The sequence below is a fragment of the Falco rusticolus genome, chromosome 6 (assembly GCF_015220075.1).
Source record: "Falco rusticolus isolate bFalRus1 chromosome 6, bFalRus1.pri, whole genome shotgun sequence".
Taxonomy (NCBI): domain Eukaryota; kingdom Metazoa; phylum Chordata; class Aves; order Falconiformes; family Falconidae; genus Falco; species Falco rusticolus.
This window is the reverse complement of record NC_051192.1, coordinates 86,170,746-86,195,202: the sequence shown is the minus strand read 5'-3', so window position 1 is coordinate 86,195,202 and position 24,457 is coordinate 86,170,746. Positions and strand designations below refer to the sequence as shown.

General features: G+C 45.0%; 1 protein-coding gene across 8 annotated transcripts in view; it reads left to right on the top strand.

The window, feature by feature from the left end:
• The first annotated feature begins 370 nt into the window (after positions 1–370).
• GABRR1 (gamma-aminobutyric acid type A receptor subunit rho1) overlaps positions 371–24,457 on the top strand; it is a 36,279-nt gene continuing 12,192 nt past the window's right edge. The window contains exons 1-6 of one of the 8 annotated variants that reach the window (XM_037392631.1): positions 371–947; positions 3,266–3,472; positions 4,072–4,207; positions 19,499–19,552; positions 21,290–21,396; positions 22,772–22,839. In XM_037392631.1, coding sequence (XP_037248528.1) covers positions 4,086–4,207; positions 19,499–19,552; positions 21,290–21,396; positions 22,772–22,839 — 351 coding nt within the window. In that variant the 5' untranslated portion in view covers positions 371–947; positions 3,266–3,472; positions 4,072–4,085. Of the gene's footprint in view, positions 948–3,265; positions 3,473–3,501; positions 4,208–11,025; positions 19,359–19,498; positions 19,553–20,005; positions 20,136–21,289; positions 21,397–22,771; positions 22,840–24,457 lie in introns of those variants that run through there. The other 7 variants (XM_037392633.1, XM_037392635.1, XM_037392636.1 and 4 more) reach the window with 7 other exon arrangements.

Here is a 24,457-nt window from a genome sequence, read left to right as displayed (position 1 = left end):
TCCTGTGTTCTCATTTTGGAGATACATGGGTTATAAATAGAATTGGGCAAATAGCTGGCTTTTTCTGTGGTCAAATGGAAAAAGCATGTCTGTTGGCTCAAAATTTGTTTATTTAATGAATTATAATAATATGGTTGGGTCAAATGGAATGCAGTGTTTACTTTTTGACATTTCTTATCATCCTTTGTTAATGAAACTCCAGGAAATACAGGATCAGAGTCCCAAGCAGTCTGGGAAAGCTGCATTTAGATGGCTTCAGTAACTAAGTAAAAGTCCAAGGTGCCATTGAACTCTTCTGAGGAATGAAGTGACCAGAGTGATAAAGCCCTGGAGCAGGGAAAGCAACGCCAGCTGGTGGCTGTTGAGTGGGGCCCCTGGGCTAAGCAGGAGCTGGGGGTGGCATCCCTGGGGACAGGCCAAGCCACTGTGTGCGAGGGCAGCTGCTGGGGACTGCCCTCCAACGTGAAGGATTCAAGTCTTATTCGTTTCTGCTTGAGCAGAACTCAGCCTTTCCTGTTCAATATAATTTGTTTCAGCTGCCTGAGATCGTTTCTTGTCTCATGGATTATCATTTGCATTCAGCTCCTACTCTGACCCAAATAAGTCTGGTATCTGGCTTCAAGCACAAAAGCATTCCAGGAAAGATGGCTTCAGCCATAAATCGGAAATAGTTAGCCTTTCCTACAGCGAAACTCAGCGTTGCTCAGCTGACTTCACATCGACAGTCCATCTTCACTTCTTGATCTGTTCCTGGATCAGCTACTGACTATCTACAAGGGATTTGGCACAATCATTTCACATTTGGATGGCTACTCCTACCTGTAGAACCGGTGTTAAAGTTAGGAAAGTCAAGGGAAAGTTAGGAAAGTCAATGGTATTGCAGCTTTCAACGGACATTTTAAGATTTGCTCTGAGATCTGGTGAATGTTGTCAGCTGTGCGTGGAAGGTTAGTATTTATGTTATTACTGTTACGGGAATCTGGAAAGCAGAGGGTATGTTTATATTTGTGAACACTTATTTGATGGGTGAACAGGAAAAAAATGCTGAGAGATTATCAAATCAAATAAAACTAAATAATTAAAATTTAAAATATTTTGACACAAATCCCTAGGACCTTTCCCCCAATATATCATCTGATAAGCTTAAATAATAAAGTCATCTGAGGAGACTGCAGTTAGCTCACAGCTAGTCTACAGGCTGTAAAAACAGGTGAACTTGTTGAAAATACTGTTCTCACGGACAAAGCAGGCAAAATTAATTTTCCATCAAGCTCAAGATTAAGCAAAGTTTGAGGACAACATTTTAAAATACATTTTGTTCAATTTATCTGTTTTCTTGTATTTTTCATATACAAGACACATAGCCATCTTTTATCTTTTTTCTGGATGTTTGAATTTTTCACATTTGTTCTAGTTCTCTTATGCCAACTTTCCACCATTTTTCCTCTAGGAAAATCAGAAAGAAATAGTGCTGGAAGTGACCCTGAGAAGTAATATAGTCTAACCTTTGGTCCTAAGACAAGATCAGCTATACCTGTCTTAATTTTTTCTAATGTTAGTAATTAAAAACTCTTCATGTGTAATCTACTGCAATGCTTCTCTGTCCTCATTGTTTGAAAATATTCCTAGTAGCTAATGTAATATCTAACGTTATTTTCCCCTTACTAATCTCTGAGCCCATTACTTTTTGTTCTGTATGTCACAGCCATTTGGAACAGAGTATGTTTTCCTCTTTGAAGCGACTTTTGCATACCTGAAGACATATACTGTGCCATTTCCACCCTTTCAAGCCTTCACCTCGGGTTATGCACCCAGATGATTCACAGCTTCCTTGCAGATCATTTGCAGAACTTGCTACTTTCTTGCATGTTAGTGAGCCACGGATAACTTCTCTTGAGATACAGCAAGACAAACTTGAGTTAAAGCCAGCAATGTTCTGCATCGGTCCTACAAACATTTCAAGAGCATGCTGTCTTGCCTATGAGAATGTTGCGTGAGATGGTGTTGAAAGCTTATCTAAACCTACTGCTTCTCCCCAAGCTATGAAGCCTGTTGGCCCGTTAGGGAAAGAGGTGAAGTTTGTTCAACGTGTTTGTTCCTCATGAGCTCCTGTCTATCCCTCAGCCAGTCATTTTCTTCCAGGAGTTTAGAAGTTGTCTGATGATTTGTTCCAGGATTTTTCTATTAATAGCTCATACTTGAACTATTGTTTCTAGTTCTAACTAGAACTAGACTGTTGTTAGGAACAACAATCTAAAAAAAGGAGAATTGAACACATTTTTGGGGCTTCTTTATATCTTCTTTTAGAAAATTGCCTCTATTAATGAGAAGACGAATGTTTCCCTCCCCTCCTCACATGTACCAAGGGACCTACAGCTTTCCCAGGGCAGCTAAGTGAATTCGTAGTTGTCCATCGCTTGTCAATCCCCATTGTTCCTCTGATGAGTAAGCAAGGAACTAGCCTTTTTTTTTAAATGTGAAGTAACAAAAATGTATTTCAAAGAGAAGAAAAAGTTCCTTTGATGAAAGACATCATAAAACTTTATATAGATTATTGCAAAGACTGAGAAGAGTATTTCTAATGTCACTACAGATGAAAAGAACAGTTATTAAGGTACTTTTTATTCTTCTTGAGAAGGATGCGTGAATCAGTGCAAACTGAATGCAGGTAATTTTCAAAGATGGGTACAACTTCTTTGAACTGCAACATTGATTAACCATTGCAATAAACTGCTGGTGATTGATTGTCCATCTCTTGAAGCCTGTGTGACTTTGTGCAGGAAAAGTTTTAGCCCAGCAAATCATTAAATTCAATCTTGATTGATTGAATTAAATTTCAGCGGCTTGCAATGTGTTGTTCCTGTGGCTCCTGAGGCAGTGTAAATGCTCACTGAAGTCAACAGAGCCATGGCAGCTTAGACCAGGCAGAGATCTGCTCCCCAGGGCTTTTAGAAAGGGCTTTCATGGAAAGAGATGGGTGACTTGACAAAGTGCTCAAAAATAGAAATCCATGGGCAGCAGGTAGAGGAAGAAGAGCCTTGTCAGCAAAGGGGTGGGACAAGGCTAGTGGTGTCTGCAGGGCACAGGGGGCTCCATAAGGCACAGGTGGGACCAGAGCTGTAAGGCCTTGGGTGGGGAGGCACAGGGGAGAGGGAGGGTAAACACAGAGCTGTGGGTTATGCAGGGAGGGGCTGAGCTCCAAAGAGATGGGCAATGTGGCTGGCTTGACCAGGTGTTTCTACCCATGCTGTTTTATTTTCTTCAGCACCAATGAGGATTTTGTCAGCCCCATGAGAGCCAGCACACCAGCCCCCCAAGCTCTCCTGCAGCTCTAGCGCTTGCTGCTCTGCTTCAGCAGAGTCCCTCCAAACAGCCCTGAGCAGAGAGGAGAACCATCTCCCCCATGACACCCTTCCCCCGTCCTCCGTACAGCGGGATACTTTCCAGAGACCCTGCTCAGCAGAGAAGTGAGGTACGTGTCACAAGTCCTGAAAGCGCCCACCACTCCAGCCACAGTACCACTGTATGTTAAAGTACTATAAAAAACCACACGGGAACAAAATACTGTTTCTAGAGCTACATGGAAATGAGTTTTTGCTGGAAACTGATACACGTTTATTAACAGTTCTCAGGCTATTGCAATGCTTCTAACAAACATCACTGCTACACAGATAAGTTTGGTGATTAAAGAATGATTAATGACACCTGCCTGACCAACTGCACTTTTTTTGGTTATCCAGGCAGAAATACACATATATGCCAAATCCCACAGGTACTTGAAAAGGGTTCAGTTTCAACCAATTAATAAAATAGCCTGTTTAGACAAAAAGTAATTGTTCTCTGAGAATACGTGAATTCAACACTGCTAGAAAATCCCTGCCATCTGACGTAGAAGGATTTATAGGTTTAGTGGAAATTGCTTTCCCCACTGTCCAGATTAAATACTGCAGGATGATTTTTTGTATGAGTAAACATCCTTGCAATAACAATCAGACTGATAATGACTTAAAAAGAGGAACAGGATCTACATTTTTGTTTTCTTCTTCTTGTATGGACTATTTCTGGATACAGAACCTTCAGGTAACATGTTGACTGTCCATAAAATGCATTTTAGCATCTTCCTCCTGTTGTGGGGATGGGTTTTATCCACTGAATGCAGAGCCCACCGACAAGGAAAAGAAATACATGAGGTATACAAAAAAGGCAGGTGAGTCTCTTTTTTTTTTATATTTAAATAGCTACAGTCTGGATAAATGTAATGTTTCAGGTGAAGATATAATGACTAAAAGATAATTAGAGTTTGCATTTGCAGATCATGATCTCTCAGTCAAAAATATTTTCTGTTGCTTTTTTTGCCAATGAATAAGTTTTAATGCATTTTCTACAGTAAAAATTGTTGCTCCCTCCCAAAAAATGGGTTTGTGAGGTATTTCAGAGTTTGAAAGGGTGCAAAAAAAGAAGCATTTGCTTATATTTATTGTGGATTAAAATGTGGTAGAGTACCTACATGAAACTTGAGAGGAAATTGTTGAATTCACTGGAGATTAGATTGACTTGAGATCTCAAATGAAAACATTTAGAAGTTATTTTATTATTCCCATGCCATTTGTTTTATAGAGCTTTTGAGAGGGAAAAAGTCAAGTATCTTTGCAAACTTCAAGAATATGGTCAGCTAGCAGAGGAAACAGAGCATTTAGTGTATTGATTTAAGATATTCAAAATTATTTAAAATATTGTCTATTCTTCTCTCTTTCTCTCTCTCTCTCACAAAAAGACTATGACATTTCGCTCCCACTATCTTGTAGACAGCCATTTTAGGAGGTTTTGAGTTGAGGAAGGTTTTTTTGCTAAAGCTCAGTTCTGATTACTTATATTCTATTTGGGAAACAAAGTTTGGAACTTTGTATGAGGATTTTTATACTTAGGCATATAATAAGGTACACCTAGAGGTAAAATCCTTTGGGTTTCTTTTGGAGAATATAGCTGACACATTTAGTTTTCTATTCAAATGTTGTGTACTTGTTCTTGAGACAGACTGAACCTATGTTGTATCTGCTTTGCTGTACCGATGCTGTACTCTTTCTGTTCTGTAATGACTCCGTATCACCATCAATACCTTGAAGTGTATGGGGATAGGAATGCAGGAATGTCGCAGTCCTGAGGAATTCAAACCACTGCTGTTAGCCTTCAGGAAAGGTGACTGAGAGGTGGAAGGGGTGGAAAGTGCAGTGCCTTTTTGTCTTCCTCTAGCCCCTTGTAGCAAGTCAGGGCTACATTACAGAGTGACTGCGACTCTGTCCCCGTTGGCACTTGGGGGTCCATGAGCCATTTTATACATAGGAAATGGCTTTAGTAGTGACACCACCTTTGTGGAGGTGTAACTGGGAAGGTGAATGGGGTGGCTCTGTTCATGATCAGCCCCCGGGGGATGTGTTACCAGAGACAGTATGGATAAAAGACAGCCACAAAACCTCTGTTTTTGCTGAGGCTTAGTGACAGTGGCAGCAGGGCTGATATGCTGGCTGTAGCAAAATAAAGGGATGAGAAGCAAGGTACCACCATTTAGGCTGAAAAGCATCCAGCAGAGAGGAGCGTGTACACACAGCTGTGCTCTTGTTTAACATCTTTAACGAAAACTCCCACTGCACCAAACGCTTAACAGTGTCAGTGCAATTAAGTGACAATGTAACATATCACAGCAGCAGAGAGTTAAAAATACGTGAAAATGGAAAAGAAATACCTATTGAGTTCGTGTAGGAACAACCTCTTCAGCCGTGTTTTGTATATACAGTGTGATTGTGCCAGGACAAGCCTGTCGGGAAGCCCCAAGGTGTGGCAGCTCTGAGAAGTTCTGCTCACCACCCTCCCAACAGGACCATGCTGGCCTGGGAGGTCATTTCTGGCCTATTTCTGCTGCAGTAGAGCAGTACTGATGCTAAGGAGGGCTGATGGGGAGAGAGGAGCAGAGCTGGCATGTGTCTGTAAGGTTGTCCATCAGCAGTGTGGTGCCCAGCACAGTGCTCGCTTTCCCCTGCGATGGGCTGGGCTGTGAGAGACCAATGGTTTTAATGGCCTTATAATTTGTAAAGACAAAAAGGATGATTATGGTCATCCATCTGATTTCCTGCTAAGCACAAACAACAAAGCCTTCTGTATGAATTGTACACTGAACCTCTAATTTATGATAATTACCTTCAGTGTCAAATAAACTCAGAATAGGATTGTGACTAGTTTGGCTTCCATGCATTTGGTCCTGTTCTGTGCTAGCCTGTCTCTTCTCCATCCATGTCTTTGCAGGTGGATCAAGCCCCCTTTTCATGTCTGCTTAGATATATTTAGAAGATTAATCTCTTTATATTTCCCAGTGTAGCATCTTTCCCAAGCCTTGATTTAGTCATTTGCTTGTTTTCCTCTGTCCCTTCACTGCTTTCTCAGGATTGACATCAGGACTGGGTGCAATATTTGTACAGTCCTCCTGTAGGTGCTGCGTACAGAGTTATTCCCATTGACCTCCTGGGATCATGGTCATGCTCTCCACTGCAGCCCTGAAGTGGAAGGTCATGTTTGCCCAACAGGATCGGGCATCTGCGTATGGCAGGGCATGTCATCTTAGAGGTACAGCCTTTTTGCTCTCATGTGTAGGTCCCTATACATTAAGATGCTGATCATGTAAGACAGTTTTGAAGTAGGCACGGTCCCCTTGCATTTCAATTAAAGTCAATGCCTGCTTTCATAGAATTAGATCCTGGAAGGACACAGAGCAAGGCAGGGTGCTATAGAACTTCAGAAAAAGCTTGCAGTGAAGATTGCTCCTGAACATTTTGTTATTGACTCTGTTTACCCTCCCTTCAACACTCAGCCCTGAATATCCATTATGCAGAAGAAGTTATAGCAAATGACTTTGTTACTCCTCCCTAGGCACTGTTATCTCTTGCTCCATACAGCTTGTGGTAAGGACCAGGTTGGAAATTCATCCCTTCACTGCAGCCTTTACATTCTGAAGGGAGCCTCGGTGGAGACTGAGGGGGGAAATCTATTTGAAGTGGGAAAGGCTGGCTCCGCACCACCACAGGATATTCAGGCTGGCTTGCTTTGCACCTATGGCCTCCCTAGCCCCCAGAGGCCCTTTCGGGGCACAAGACCATCCCCTTGCCCTACTGTCAGGGCTCTGTGCCAGCCACCGGTGTTGGCAGGCAGCACAGGCACCTGCTGCGGAGAGCTGCCACCTTGGGTGTGTTGCCAGTGTCCTGCCGTCCCTGACAGACCTTTCCAGCTCTGCTTCTGATTCTTATGGTGCAGCTGACAGGAAATACATAGGCTTTTTGGCTTGTTTCTTTGGATGGGGTGCTGTGCTGCAAGTGTTAGTTTCTTCCAAGGAGACTCACTTGCTCTGAACTCTGCTTTTAAATTAAAACTCACCATTTGCTCCGCGGTTTTCAGCCCCAGGGCTTGTCCTTTCATCCGAATAAATCCAGCTGAGCCCACAGCCTTTGCTTTCTTGCTGATGTGGTGGATGGGGTGAATGGGGGCCACAGGGTCAGACACTTTCTCTGTCACAATTTTTGGCACAGCAGGTCCCCCAAGGCAGCCATTCTAGCATGAGACACAACGCCCCTGAAAAAGGGTGAGCAGACAGGTATGGTTTTCCACATGAGAGTTCATGCATGCACAACAGTCTTTTGGGGACTGGGTTTGTGCAACAGGAATTTTGCAAAACGTCCCAAATAATCCCTTAAATAAAGCTGATGAGGCTTTGGGACACAATGCGAAGTGTGACAAGAAAATGGCAAATAAGTGTAGGTCAAAGCATGCATACAGTCACAGTGAAAGCAGCAAAGTAGAAAGCTTTATTGCAGGACTTCCTACAGAGCACTCCAATATTGTAATTCACTGTAAAAATGTCTGTGTGCCAGTCAAAGACTCAAATACTTATTTTTGTTAATCTCCAGGACAAATCACCTCAAAGGAATTTCACTTCAAAGAGCAGCAATATAAAAATAAAACCTTTCTCACCTTGCAGACCTGTTTGCAGTCAGCCATGTGCAAATCCCGCAGGGTTTGCAAAGCTTTTTACTCCTGTTAAATCCACAGTGCCAGAAGTCCTACAGGAAGGAGCTGAGATCTGAAGCACCAGCAAGAGGGCTGTCTGCTGCTTTCCCAACTGCTCAGGCTCTTGGAAAGCCACCAGGCTGCATGAGGGCTACTAGAAGGCTATGAGAAGCATCGCTAAAGGTCACAACATCGTTATGCCAACAAAAGGGCCAAAGCCTGTGTTGCTAATTAGACTTGCAGAATCTGCTAGAGAGGATGAGTGACAGGAAAAGAACTGGCCTGGAGCTGAGCCCAGGTTGTTCTGCCAAAGCTAACTGCTGGGGGAAAAAATCTCTTTTAACACTGAAATATCTCTGGACAGCATTATAACTACCTTTCAGACAAACAACTTTCAGCAGAAAAGATTTCACCGTATGAAATTGTGTAGAGATTTCACAAAAATGATCTATGAATCATGTTGGTTTAATCTTAGCTAAGAGACTCGCTTCATGTTTTTAGTCATGTCCCTACCATTTCCCGGCTGTGTTATGGTCATTTAGCCTTATTCTGTTCCCCAAATAGCAGCTCATTTTCTGCTTGTCTAGAGCTCCTGTCCATGTTTCTGTCAGTAAGAGCTATCTTTTACAGCAGTTGAATGACATCCTCTACAATAAGAGGCTTGTTATCACAGGGTCTCTCTCATGGCCAAAGATCTTTCTCTTATATGACATTTTCTGATGTTACTGCAATTAGCGTCACTCATTTCTAAGTGATGGGAGCCTCTCTGCATCATTATGGCCATGGTTCCTTCCCAGTCCTTTCTCAAAGGCTCAGCATCATACTAAACATGGAATCATTGAATCATTTAGTTGGAAAAGACCTTTAAGATCATTGAGTCCAACCGCTAACCTGGCACTGCCCAGTCCACCACTAAACCATGTCCCTAAGCACCACACCTATACATCCTTAAACGCCTCCAGGGATGGTGATTCCACCAGCCTCTCAGGCAGCCTGCTCCAGTGCTTCAACAGCTTTTCAGTGAAGAAGTTTTTCCTAATATCCAATCTCTAAAGCTCTTGTCCTGTTTCTTGTTATTTGGCAGAAGAGACTGACCCCCACCGGCCTACAATCTCCCTTCAGGTAGGTGTAAAGAGCGATAAGGTCTCCCCTCAGCCTCCTTCCCTCCAGGCTAAACAGCCCCAGTTCCCTCAGCTGCTCCTCATCAGACTTATTCTCTGGACCCTTCACCAGCTTCATAGCCCTATTTCACAACGCTATTTTGCAACATTTACAACACTAAACTCACTTCCCTTGCTTTTGTTGAATTTGGGTAGGACTTGGATATTGTCAGCTCCTCCATACCTCAGCCACGCTGTGTGCAAGAGGTCTGCACACTGCAAATCTCATGTGGCTATCCTGGTACCCGCACTGAGGCTGCCTCTTACACGTAGGGCAGCTCCTACCTTCTTGCCCTCCTAATGCTTTCTCTGGCCTTATAAATTCATCCCTAGCAGGCATTCTTCCTTTACTTTCCAGCAATCCTTAAGCCATTCTCTTGTCCTAGAGTTTTGCTTTTGTGTCTTATCTTCAGGATTGATCCTGAAAGCATTTATTTGCGTGAACAAAGCTTACTAATGCAAGCTGTCTTTAGATCAGATCTTCAGAGTGCACAATAAGCCTGTAAAAAGCCTGTTGAAAGCATTGCCTATAGGAGCACATTATCAGTAGCGAGCCAGATCCAGTGGCGCACTGAGCACCCACAGCTCCCAAGGCACTGTTTTTTAGGATCAGCAGGTTGTGTTGTGGCTTGACACCATTTGCACCAGCAATGTGACAAGCACGAGAGCAACAAGAGGCCCAGTATGGGCTTCAGGCCGATGCAACTGGAGTCTCTCCATCTCCCCTGCTGGTATATTGCCATTCCCTTTCCTCCGTTTGCCTCCATCTCCTTCACTCCTTTCCCCGCTTCATGGTTCCTCCTTCTCTGTTTTTTGGCCCTGGCTTTCTCTGCCCTTCTCTTCACTTGCCTCATTTAGGTATCCCTAGGCACATCTCCTGTCCCTGTCACACAAGCTCTGCCAAGTTTTCTGCTGTTGCTTTCCACTTTGTATTATTCTGTAACTTCCTTCTCCCCTCCAGCAGCTGTTGCTGCTGCCTGTTTTAGCTCTTTTTCCCCTTTCCAGAAATCCTTTTCTTCCGTCCAACAGTGCTCATCTTCTTTATCCTATTGTTGCCGAAACCTCAGAATGAAGAACTTACCGACACCAATGTGATGCAGATAAGCAGACACTTCTTTATTAACGGCCGGGTGCGTGAGTGAGTCCTCTCACGATCAACGCACACCAAGTTTCAAAATCATACACCATATATAGAACTTAGTCATGCATATTCATTAATTATTCATGAAAAATCATAATATTTCCCAAAAATCATTAACATACCTTCCTCCCAAATCCGATTCAGCGCAGTAAAGGTTGGAAAAGTCTAGAAATGGGTCTAGGGTACGATTTGGGTAGGTGGTATATGAGTCGGTGGTCGCGATCTCCCCCTGCCAGAATTACCTTTTACTAAAGTTCACGGTTTCTTGGCAGGTAACTACAAGCTGTTCCAGTCGACTCTCCCCAGTTCCCATTAATTCTATATTCTGACATTTCAATACACTTTCTGCATACAGAAGACTAGTCAACTACAAAGAAATCCTCTCCCCAGTTCCCATTAATTTTACATTCTGACATTTCAATGCATTCTCCTAGTCTACCTGTAAATACTGCATCCAATTATTTTGAATCTTAAGTCTGTTATCTAGGTTATAATCATTCCTACTAGGTGATTCTGACCTATTCTTCTGGCCTTGGTACAGGGCTGTACAGAGGATTTCATAGCAGCTTTTGTTGTGCAACTACTAGTTTCATTAAAATATATTTCTTATTCCTCTATATTTCTATTAAAATTATTTTATAAAATCAAATAAAGTTAATTAATTCTAACTTATCAGCAGATCTGTAACACTATTATACAGTAACTTATTTTTCATTATTGCTTTGCTATTTCTCTCATTTGCCTTTCCATCCCTGTTGTTCTTTCAAGTAACTTCAATCCTGCATGACAACTTTTCTTGGAAATCTTGTTTTTTCTCACAACCCAGCCAAAAGTGTCCTTTCTCTGCTTATCGTTGCAAATAACAATGCTTTGAAAATTATATTTTCTACTTTTGTCATCATCATCAGCCTCCTTTCATCCTTTCTGGAACTTATTTTGGGGCTACACTTCGCACAGCTTCACATCTCAAATGCTCCTGCTGGTCTTTCTTCTCAAAACTGCCCAGTCACCTCCCAAACTCACTTGTGTTTTTAGCTGTCACAGCTTCAATGAAAGTGAATTTCACAGCATGATGACACGCTGTATTTGTGTGCTTCCTTTCAAATTTCTTCTGGTTATGTGTTGTGGAAACTGTTGAGCAACAAATTCCTGTTCACCTTCATCACGTCACTCCTGATTTTGTATCATTGCACTGTATCGCTTGGCTGTTGTCCCTTTTCCCACCGAGAGTGCCCTGCTCAGGCTGCCTGGAAGCCCTCCCCACCTCTGAGCTCTCTCTCTCCTCTTGCTCTGCTGTTTTTCCCAGCTATGGGCATTGGATATGTCAGATGTGGACGTGCCTTGGTGTTACTAATAACGCTGCAATGCTTTCTGTTTGGTTTGCTGTTCCATTCCCAATAACGCCAAACCTCCTGGTTGTCTTTTTGAGCACTGGGGAGCATTAAGCTGGTGTTTACCAAGAAATAGCCACAACGGTACTGAGGCCTGCTTCCTAAGCAGTAACAGTTGATTTGAGGGCAACCACGATCTTAACATTGTTTCTGAAAGTACAGTGGAAAAATTTTAAAATACAAAGTACAAAACAATGCACATTTTTCTGAATTCACTAACACTGTATTTTTCTGAAGTCACTTGGCATCATGAGATTCTGCTGTAATTCTTCATGCTGCATAATTCTGATTTTGACTACCTCGAATGCTTACATATCCTCAGTAAATATTGTTGCCAGTAATTATGCTTTTCTCCGAAGTTATTTATAAAGCTATTGAATAACAGTGATACCATCACAGATTTCCATGGGGCTATGCTGAAAACCTTTCTTCACAGTGAAAACTCTCCATTTTTCCTCTGTTTCTTGTTTTGTAACAATTCACATGTGGGGAACTTCTTTCTGACTGGCTGATTTCCTTACAAGTCTCTGGAAAGGACCTGTCAACACCTTGTAGAAATTGAGGTACACTGTGCCATCTTGGTCACCGTCATCTAGAAGGTCATTAACTTTTTAGAAAAGCCTATTATATTTACAGTGCGTAACATCCCTCAAGAAAAGTCAAAATGCCTCTCACTCTTCTTCAGCATATGCTTCATTTATCTGGTGTCTACTATTGGTGTTTTTTACTGTCTTTGTAGCTAATTTGTCAGGTGGAGCAGTCTGTAGCTTCTCAGAGTCCACTTGGAGCTCTTTCTCCAAAGAAGTGTGATACCAAGTGTTACTCCTGTGACACCAGGGACAATTTAAATACTGCTTCAACAGTTTCTTGCTCAGCTTTCTTCCGGGTAGAAACCTGATGACTTGTTACCATTCAGGTCATTTACTTTAAATCTGTTTCTGGTCCTGTGTCAGTATGAGTATTGCTTAACATTGCCCCACAGCAGAGTTCTAACAATTCTGTATTTTTGTAGTGTGAATTCCTTATTTATCGATGGTTTTGATTTCCCTTATAAAGGCAAAGTACTTTCATTGCTGTAAGTAACAAACTAAGACAAGTGTAGTATCCATAATTAGCTAGTTATTCCCCATTCTGCATTTGTGCAATTATTTCTCTGTACTCCATGCAGTTCTTTATGTTCTCTTTTACTGAAATTCATCTTATTGACATCAGATCTTTTCTCCAATGTGCTGAGGCTGCTTTGAATTCTGATCCTAGACCCCAAAATGTCTCTCTTTCAAGCATGCTGTCATGCATTAGTTTTATAGTTCTGTCATTTGCATAATTGTTGAAAAAATTGACTAGTAGTTTCCAGGATGAAATCTCTGAGATGTCATTTAATGTCTCTCGACAGCAAACTAGTGGCAGTTACTCTAATCATGGTTTTTCAGCCATGCTCCAAGTCACATTTTCATCTCAGTCGTATGTCCCTAGTTTAGTAATGAAATATTTAGAACCTCATTCAAATCTACTTTTACTCCTGCTTACACTAAGGCAGCCGGTTACACCGTCAGAAAGGACGTTAGACTGGTTTGACGTCAGTTATTGCAAAGATTCACATTGAATGAACTTTATAATCTCATTATCTTGGGTTGGTGGGGGTGGAGCGCAGACAAATGGATCACGACTTTGTCCCAGTTTCTTTCCAAATGTCAAAACTCCAGCATCCCTCTTTTGTCCCCTGCTTAAAACCAGGTTTCCTGTTCACCCTCACCCTCTCCCAGAGGCATCACCCATGTGTGAGGGGTCCTCAGAGGTACCTGCTTACAGCTCAGAAACTGTGACAGCTGGTATTCCCGGTGCTCCTGAGGGAGTGCCGTCAGCCTCTGTTGACTTAAATACCTCTGATTTATTTAAATATTCCTTAACATGCTCTTCCCTGATCTGCACTGCGCTGACATCTGCTTACAAGTCAACTTTTCTTTGAAGAGTGCAGCAGACATTAAACCTTTCAGCACGTTCTGTGTTGGCCCATTAGTTGCTCCCCTTCCCTTCATCCATTTCTCTTTTTCACTTAGCTGAGCCCTGGCGCCGTGCCCGCCTCCTCAGCTGGCACAAGTGACCTCAGCCATGTTCCTCCTGCTCACTCTGACCCTCCTTTCAACGCGTTTAACACAAAACCCAACAAACACACATCTGCTGGATGCAATGTCTGCCACATAAGGGTACTATCGTTTTTGCCAGATCAGGCACAGTGCCAAGACCCCAGGTGGCATGACATTTCTGTGAATAATCAATGTGTGTACATTTGTTTCATTTTTTGTCTTTTGCCAGTGTTTATGTCCAGGCAAAGAACAAAGGAAGTGCAAAAGTTAAAGGGTGTATATATATGTGTCTCCTGCCTCTGTCTATTTTGCATTCTGAGACTGATCTATATGCATGTAATACTGGATTAAAATGGGGTTCTCATTGAATTTTCTGTATTGCTCAAAAATAAGATGTAGAAGAACTCTGAATCCCACTGTATCTCAGACTTTGTGATGTAAACATAAAAAATAGCACTCTTTCCCCATTTCTTTTCACAGATTTAACCACCCATAATAGCAATGGGTCACCTTTCTTTAAACCTACCACTCACAATTACAAGCAAACAAGGTCTTGCCAAATGCCAAGACAAAATACATTTAATGATTAATTTTCCTCAGTTTTTAGTGGCTTGTTTACAGCTCATAACTTTGTAACTCTGCCAGTTTGAGTACAAATTAGTGGGTTTCTATCCTACATTATCCCTGGGAATTAGCATAGTGTCTCCTACAGCGCGTGTCACCGGATAAGAGCAGCTTCCTCCTGTTGCAAGTTTGCTCTCTCCTTCCTCAGGTGCTGGGTGGGTTTCCCCCCGTTTAGCTGCCTCACTTTTCATCCACTCACAAAGCACTTCTCTGGGCTCTGGACTGCCTCTCAGTCTTCACCCAGACCTGCCGCACCGCCTGCTTGCTGAGGAGATCTTCCCAATTTATGTGCAAGTCAAAGGCACATTATGGGGGGACTTTCTGTCACGCCCTGCCCCCAAACCTTTCCTTCCTTTGGGACACAGCGTGGGGGGTTCTTCAGCCCAGCAAGTCTCATGCATCCCCAGGACTGGGCAGCATCTCTGTCCTGCACCGCTCTGCGGTGAGGGGACACCCCAACTCATGCAGAACTGTCCCAAGTGTCCGTGCCCCAGAATTCATCCCACACAATGATGAGGCACTGTTTGAGCCTAGTGTCTCCTCTCTGCTCCTTCTGACATGTTGCCCTCTGGCCTTACCCCATGTTACCCTCCCTCCCTATCTCTGCCTATCCAGCCTTTCTCCTCAGTCTCACCCCATGCATAGGCTCTGTTGCAGATCCAAGCTCCTTTTGCCTCTGCCCCACTTCTTCTCTGCAGAAACCTTCCGTATGTTTGGCATGCAGTCCCCAGCCCCTTCCCACCTCTCCCTCATTCCCTGACCCAGCACCCTCCACCGAGTTTCTGCCTTTAACGCGATGCTGATGTGGTGTGAACCCAAGTCACTAACTGGTCATAAAACAGAGGGAGAAACAAAAACTAGTCAAATATTTAGGCGCAGGTCTTTAATAAGGCCTTTATACTTCCCACAACTCTTTAGTAGTACCAATATACCTTTGCCATTCCTGTGTGTCCCCCTGCCAGGGCCTTGTCCCCTGCGTGGAGTTAAGCTGCCTCTGCTGTTCTCTCCTGGTCCTTCTCTCCCGGGCAGTGTTTTGTCAGGGATTTGTCCAGCCATAATGTTTTATGGGCAGACGGAGGAGAGCGTGGCTGCTGCCATTGCCCTGACTGCACGCAGGCTGTGCAGCACAGTGGCTGCGGGACGGGAGGCTGCCCACCACTGTCCACCCATGAACAGGGAGCCCGGAGCCAAGTGCCATGGCGTGGCTGGCAGCGATGAGGGAGTTTTCGTCACTTACATTACTTTTCATTTAAAAGTCCTGCTGAAAACTGGCCGGACAAGCTCCACACCTCCCTTGGCTTGCGTCAGTGGTAGGAGAGGCTGTGGATCGGCTGCCCAGCAGCGCAGCGTGAGCTGCAGAGCTCGTATCTGACAAAATTAAGCATGTGGTGATTTCAGAGGGTAAGCGGGGAGAGTCCACAGTCTCTGCCTGCACTGGAGAAGGGGTGGAGGCATCACCCAGGCATGAGATAAGCAGAGAGTAAACGGGCACCCCGGGTGTCTCTGCCCCAGGTGCTGGCTGGCGGCTTCCCGGGGCGGCAGGCACCTCTGCTCAGGGCAGGAGGTCTGGGATCACTTGCAGCCACGGCCCCTGGCCAAAATGTTCATGATGATGCAAGTAACCCAAGGGACAGAGATTATGCCACAGCAGCATCTCAACAGTGTTTCCTGAGACAGGATCTGTTCTGACATCTCTTCTCTGATCTGCCATCCTCTTTGCCGACCTGATACCATAAGGGATGGAGAGAACAGACTGTTCCAGAACTTCATGAAATCTGATAATAGTAATGTTAGTGTTAGCCTAGTCTGCTAAATCCACCAGCACTGTTCCTTGAGGATGTCACCCTTTGGACCCAGGAAAGACTGTGTGAATCTGGCTCCATTACTTCAGCAGCTTACTTTCACTTTTCTCTTGAGGAAAATATATCAAATCTTGCTTTTTCCTGAAGAACCGAAACTGTGTCTTGATTTAACACCTCAAGGAAGAAATGCTCTCAGATCCTAATGAGATTTTCCTAATAAAAATGTAAAATAGGTCACTCTACTACAGAAGTATTGCCTCCTGTAGAGAAAAAAAGGTGTGATTTATAGGTGGGGAAATGTATGCTGCATAAGTAATTACAAACTAAAATACTAAGCTGGGTAGTGACTTCTCTTGCATTTCTTGTAGTTGTTTCCAAAAGCTGCTCTTTCAAAGATGAAGAACTGGATGTTCTGGTACACTGTGCAAGTGTAAGCCTGGCATTCCTCTGGCACACACCCTGTGAAGCTGTGCATTTGGAAATGCCTGCTGGGACCTGGAGATATCATGGTTGGACTGTCACTTCTGAAATCAGACATGGTTTTCCTTAGCCTTGCAACCCTTTTTCCTGTGTCAGAGGGACTGTAAGAGCCATAGTAAACCCCAGGCTTTTAAAAAAGGAGTAACTACTTTTTGCTTTGTGTCTGTAGCCATAGTGATGAAAATCTGGTTTGGGTGAATATTTTTTCCCCCAGCTACCCTAAGCTTCAGTTGCCTCATTCCCCCTGGACCCAGCAAGCCTGAGATTTTGGGGCAGAGGCATCTCATGATCCCTTGAAGCTGTGGGAGAATGTGGGGAAATAATGATGACTTTGGAGAGGTTGCATCACCCCAGCTGCCATCAGGAGCCTGAGAGCTACTCCAGCAATGCACAGGGAGCGCTGTGAATAAATGTTACTCTGCTTCAGTTGTTGCTTTTTCATAAAGCATCTCACTGAGCTTCATGAGCCATGAAATGCCTTTTGGCACTGTAATTGTCAGGAGATAAATATGGACATGGGGGGAGGAGGGGGGGAAGCTTGTTCATTATTCAGTGTATTTTACCTCAGGAGTTATTGGTTAGTTCTAAAGACAGCCTGTCACCCCAGCCAAGACAGGAGCAATACTGTCACACTGTGTTGGCTGCGGTGACAAACAGTTGTGCTGAGCGATCTGTGAGCAATGTCTGGACGGAATCTCCGAGTGCGGCTGTCTGCCACAAATGCTCAGGGACAGCAGATGTGCGAGGGGAATCCGTATTAGCTTGCCATTGATTCGCAGCCAGAACGGGCAGGCTAATGGGGTCCTGTGATGGAGCTGCCATCGATCACTTACCCAGCAGAGCATTCCTCGGGAACCAGACCAGAAAAGCTATTTATTGAGTAGAAAGAAATGGGGCTTCAAATCGCAGTAGCTGGGGAATGATTTGCAACAGGTAAAACTGTTTGGCTGCCACAGGAGGAGGCAGGAAAGCGGAGGAGGCTCGGTAATCTCAGAGCTGTGATAATGGGAATGGGACTGGCAAAAAGAAGTGAAGGAGTTGAACCAAAGGACAAATGAACACAGCCCCCTGCGGTGGCTGGAGCATGGGGGACATTTTATGCCAGTATGTGACAAGGAAATGAAGTTTAATTTGGAGGCAGCAGGGAACCACCTGGAAGAAATAAAATGAGCTATGCTGTGTTGCTGGGTGCAGAGGATAGGGAGAATTTGGCCATGAATCCTTGATGGCCATGCCTTGAAGGTTCCCTCAACAGACATGATAGGGCCAGGGTCAACATGAAGTATTAGATAAGCTCTACAAAGAGAAATGAAAATTAGAAATTGCAAGAACATGATCTGCTTCATCCATGTTTGAATACCAGCTCCTGTACAGCCAAAGAGTTTACCAGGGCACTTTAAAGTCACGGAAGTCTGTCAGCTTGTCATCAGAATCTGCTTACCCCCAACACATGTGAAATTACCTCCTGACAGCCAGCAGATGAGAAACAGGCAGCAGAGCAACCTGTCAGCGGCAGCCCGAGGGCATATTGACAAGGCAGAAGCCTCTACAAAGCGCATTTTGCATTTGCAAGTGCATTTTGACACACGACACCCACGTCCAAGCAATGCCAAAGAAGCTGCTCCTTGTAATAGCGATGCTGCTGCATGGCCCAAGGCTCCCCCAAACACTGGTCTGCCTGTGGGCTTAATCCCAGACTTAGCAGATGCTGGAAAAAACCCCAATCCCGCTCAGCCAAGGCTTCGCTTCAGGGTGAGTCAGCGATACAGCCTAGTGTGCCCACCCCTCGTCTGGGTGCTGCAGAGGTGGTCCGCTTCTCGGTGGCAGCAAAAAGATGAATGTCCCTCCAATGCCATCAGCTTTCAGCGAGCTCCCAGTCCAGGGAGAAACCACCCTGCAAGGCCTGGGGTTCGACCACTGCTCACTGAAGGGGCAATGGTGCTCAGGTGGTGACACTTGTCATTGCAAAAGGAGTTTTGCCACTGTAAATCTCTACAGAGGGATTTGAAATGTATGCTAATGGGCTAAAAGCCTCATTAGTAGAGTTGATTAGAATCAGTGTTTATTACAGAGGGAAGCTAGTTTTTGTAACTTTTAATTAAAAATGAGTTAGAAGTGTCAAATGTTTAAAATGTTACTTTTGCTCAAGCTAGCACTTATGTTGCTAAAAGCAATGTTTTTTCCTTTAATGATAAAATAAAACATTGGTTGATCATGAGAGGAGCTTTCTTGACAGCCAGCTGGGAGACAGTATGAAACTAAACCCAAATATTTCCATAGTTTTTTACTTTTTTCCCCCACTGGAATACTTCGAAAAGATTTTCTTCCTATGAAAACAGCCGGCTGCCTGCGGTGCGTAGCTGCGATGGCCGCGCTCCTCGCTGGCAGGGGAGCCCACCCAGCCCCTGCCGTGCAGACCCCTCCAGAGCCCCCGAGGCGCCGGCCATGGTGGCAGGAGGAGGGGGGCGAGCCGCCGGCCCGCGTCCCTTGCCAGGCACTCCAAACCAGCGGCGTCCCGCCTCACAAGGGTCACCGCTCCCCTTTTCCCCTGTCTGGCTGCGAGCCCCTGGCACCCCCCGTCCGCACCCTCCACCATGCCCAGCCTGACACCGCCCTTTGGTGAAAAGGTAAGAAAAAAAGGGTAAGGGCCGCTTCACGCGTGGCAGAAGGTATCGCCGCGGGGATCAGTGCCTCCCAGCCGATGTCCTCACCCACCCACCCGTAACTGCCCGTCTCAGCTCTCCCTTTTCCTGTCCTTTCCATGCAGCCGGCCCCAGCGGCAGCGACGGGAGGCCCACGGCGAGGCGCACAAGCAAGGCAGGTAGGTGAAACCCTCCGGCGGCTGCTGCTGGCCCAGCTCCACTGGCCGCACACCCGTGGCCGGGCTGTGGCTGTGGCACGGGAAGGGGACACCACCTGAGCATGCCAGTCGTGTTTAGGAAGGAGTCATGCCGCTAGCAGTATGCAGTGGGCCCCAGAGGAAGCCATCATGGAGGTGAGGTGTGATGCCATGGCCGTTCGCCACAGCCCCTTGGGCTTCGCGTTGCGCTGCTGCGTGGTTTGTGCCGCTCGGTGCTGCGTGAGCGGGCGCCTTCCCTCCGAACATCCCCACTGCAGAGCTGAGCCCCACTCCACAGGCTCTCCATCACGCTGCTCATTCTTCCCCCTGCCACTCCAGGGAGAAAGCATCTTTTTGAGCATGGCCAAGCCTGCTCACAAATGCTGAAGGCTTTGCCAGCAACCTGCTAATATCGTTCCCCCATCTCAGCCAGGTATAAATCTTCCCCAGCGCACGGTCACAATGCCACAAGTCTTTCGGAGGCTGAATTAAACTTAAAGCAGAAGCAGGAACCACCTTCTAAAATGCCTGAGGGATAATTCATGACTAGAACTCACTGATGGAGGTAAACAACTTGCCTCTCCTATAAATTATTAAACTGAGACCGATCATCTTTCTAAGATGCTCCATAGTCCAGATAAAGCTCTGCATTTGAGAGAGGAGTCACTGACAGCACTGCTGGCCTCTTAAGATTGTTGTATTGGCTTCTGTTGCTACAACTGCCCACCAGTCTGTGAGAAGTACAGCACGGCTAAGCAGTCGTATTTACGATGAGCTATATCTCAGGAATATATTTCCCACCAAGTTTCTTTGTTGTCCTGTTTGCCTTTAATCTGTTTCTGTCTTGTGCTTTGGATATTCGGAACAAGTGCCTCTCCGAGCATGCCATCTTTTCTCAAACTAAGAACCAGCAAAACCTTTCCTCCTGTTTTTGAGCCTTTCTGCCGCCCGAGCGGCTGGCATGCAGCTGGCTCTGAGGGTGGCAAGGCTTCACTTACACAAAGGAGCAACCAAGGAGCTGCTGTCACCACCATCGCTGTCAAAGCACTGGGGTGCTGAGCAGCATTTGGCACCTTGGATGTGGAGAGGGAGCAAAGCATCCTCTGCCCAGGATTTGGTGCAACTCCAACGGCTTCTGAAATGACCTTTCCAGGCTCTTTAATGCTCAGAGACCTCCCAGGTCTTTAACGCTCCTTTTCATCCTTGTTAGAAATCTGGGGCAGAAGCTAATCATTTTATCCCAAGTTAGGAGACGGCCTGCCTCCTGGCCTGGTTCCCAGCCTGTCTCCATTTTGTTCCTGGGCGACAGCCAGTGGCTTATTTGATATATTGTTTCCCTAATTCGTGGCCTCATGCCCCATGGTAACTCAATGTCAGAAATGCCTCCCCCTGTTTCCATTTCTCCACGTACCCACACACACAATTCCTCCAGCTCACACTTTTGAATTATTATCTCCAAACTGCTATAAACAGAGGTAATTTTACAGGGATGAAAAGTCGCCAAAGAAGTGTTTTCTCAGTGCCAGAACTATCACAGGTGCCTAAGCTGTATGTTGAGTGCAGGAATCATTGTTTAATGACATGCTGCCAACCACTGCAGGCAGTCACATCATTACGGTCTAAGGGGCAAATGGTCTAAGGGGTAATGGAGCGAAGCGGGCGCGTACTTGTCACCGGCACTGCTCAGGGCTCATAGCTGTGCTTCTCTCCTCCTGGTAGCCCAATCCTAAAACGAAGCCCTGACATCACCAAATCTCCCCTGACGAAGTCAGAGCAGCTGCTGCGAATAGATGACCATGACTTCAGCATGAGACCAGGTTTTGGAGGTATGAAACGTGCCCAGTTGTCACTGCTCCTGTTATATACTGTCACTCCTTTATACTGTAACGTACTCAGGTGAACAGGCATTGTGAACACTGACAAGCAGAGCCTTTTCTGTCTCTAATTTTTGTCATTTTGTGTTGTGAATTCATTACATGCTTGGGGGGTTAAGGGTGCAGTGAAATAGCCTTCCTCTGATGAGTGAATAGTGTAGTCAAAGGCATGGAAATGAGAATACTGGCAATGGAATATTCCTGGTATTCAGCAACACTTCTAATAAAAATCTGCAAATACACCTTATGTTTATTCTCGGATGATGGGGAAATTCTAAGATTTCATCTTACTATGGTGATGTGCGTGCGTAATCACATCATGTAACACACTTACTGACCTGGCCATTTAATGTATAACACAAAATATTTTGACTGTTGCGTGCTAATGCTTGCTCACAGTTTTGTGGCTGTGTGCTAGAGCAACTTAAGCTTTCAGGGAAATGGATGAAGGAGAACACATTTTCTTTCAGCCCATCGGATTAGAGAATGTTGTAATTTATCTACCCTTTGTGGCTGACAGATGGTCATTCAAATCCAGGATACCATTATATACTCTGATGAAAGAAGATTTTATTGCTAAATGCTCAATATACCAAATACCAGCATGTTCAATTAATTTAAAAAGGTTTCAGTTTCATAGCAGTCTGCTAATGTGAGCATCATTTATCTTGACGGATCTTCTGTGCTGTAATTGCCAGAGGTATAAGAGGGGCTAGTCAGATCCTGGAGGAGGGAAAAAAGATCAAAATCCTTATTATGTGGGGTCACAGTCGGACCCTTCTCTCAGGAGCCGCAGGCTCAGTGGCACATGTCTGTGTCCTGCAACACATCCCTTCCCATCACCCTGCCTTTTCCACAGCCGAGCACTGAGCCATGTGAAAGTCAAATACACGGAGTAGCTCTTAGGGACGTTATTAGCCTGAGAGAGGTGCAGAAGTGAGGGAAAAATTTGGAGTAACTCTCCCACATTCCCATAGCTGAGCTGCCTCTGCTCTCCATGTGAATGGATGCTCTGCTGGGCATCCGTCTCACTAGCCCTGGACCCGAGCGCTAGAGCTAAAAGCAATTTAAATTGCTTTTAAATTTTGGAGGGATCCATGTAGGGTGACATAATAAAAAGAGAAGATCACTAATAGGTCAGTCTCATTGCTGATTTTGTTCACTATTAGGAGGGGTTTGTTATTAATTCCAATAATTTCTACTTTCTGTTTACTGTTGTTTCTGTTTCAGACTGAGCATCTGTTTTTATCTCTAAGATACAAAAGCCAGAGGATTGCTTTGTCTCACCAAGTTCATACTTTGTCAACTTTTAATTTTTTCCCCCCAGGCCCTGCAATTCCTGTCGGGGTGGATGTCCAAGTTGAAAGTTTGGACAGCATTTCTGAGGTGGACATGGTAAGAGTCACAGAAGGGCTAAAGTTAGGTGGCACCTCTGGAGACCACCTAGCCCAAACCCCTGCGGAAAGCAGGGCTGGCTGGAGCAGGCTGCCTGGGTTTGTGTCCGTAGGGTTTGAATACCTCCAGGAACAGACACCCCACAGCCAAGGAGGTAGATTCGGATTTGATCTGAATCTGCCAACAATTTCTTCTACTGACCTCATGCTACTGTCTTCCCTTGAAGCAGAAGGAAGAAATCTGATATTTTCTTTTCTCTAGGGCAAAATGCTACAACACTGCCAAGACTGTCCCAAAGGATTTGGGTTTTTACATTTTCTAAAGAAGTGATAACGCATTTAAAAGCTCTGAGGAGACCAGCTGATGTGTTAGTTTTAAGGCACTTCGACGACAGAGTCTCTTTGGCCATGTTCTGAGGTGGTCAGGGGCCAGCTAGCTCCCAACCAGAAGCTATGTAGCCATCCTGAGAGCAACACTGATTCAGACTGGGAACTACTGCTCTTGACAGGACAGCCAGAATGAACTTGGAGGGGAGAAGTTCCTCCAGAACTTGCCTTTGCTGCATTAGCAGTTGTACCACCCCTGCTGTGTGCTGAGGACCAGCATAAGGCTCTGTTGGTTCTTCCTGTGACCTCGCAGTGATGCTGAAGGAGGATTTCAGAGGCACGCAGGACTAATGCTGGTTCTCTGCACAGGCTAAATTCATGAGTGAGTCTCTGTCCCTCTTTTCCTACCATATAATTGGTAATGAGAAAATGGTCAGTTTTCAAATGCTCTCAAAGTGGTGTAGGTTTTTATCTTGATTTTTGCTATAGGGGCTTTTTTTCATCACAAAACACTGCTGAAAGTAAGGTGTGATGATTTCTGCAGGAGATTTTCCATGGGAAGATTATACATGCATAGATGATACGTAAACAACAGCCTGTGTAGGTGAGCAGGAGCACAGAAGGGAAACGAGAGATGGCCCTGAATGTACGTTGCAAGATATACACCAATTTTATCCACCCTTTCAAAATCCAGAGCTTGTCAGACCCACCTTGTTGGAGCATCCCCAGGCTCTTTGAGCAGCTCAGCTTTTGCTTTGGAAGAGAAAAAAAGAATCATACCCCAATACAAAATACTTTTCAAAATGTTTTGCTCGTTCAACAAAAGTATCAAACATCTCGGAAGCTTTCACAGAAAGCCCCAACTTCTCGGTGATCCTAATTAACAGCCATAGGGTTAAAGAGTCTGTGCCCAGCCTCCTCCTATGTCTAAGTCAGGAACACGGCTGTGCCAGCCCGGGTTCTTCTCACTGCAGCTATTTCAGCTTTTGAGCAGGTGATGCAGCCAACCGACCGCTCGCAGGGTACAGCAGGGTCGCAATGCTGAGGTACATCAGAGGGCACATTCTCCCCAGCCCCGGGGAGCCCTCCAGTTGTCACCCTGTCCCTGGTGCTCTTGGCACCCTGACCACCAGCCATGGGAACTCCAAGCTTTCGCTTCTCCTGGGATGGCCCCAGCCATTCTCGCTGATGAGAAAGCTTGTGAAGGTGGCTGGAAAGCCCCTGAAAAACTTTGGAACTTGAAAACAAAGGGAAAGAACTCAACATTGAGGATTTTGGCATTAAAATACAAC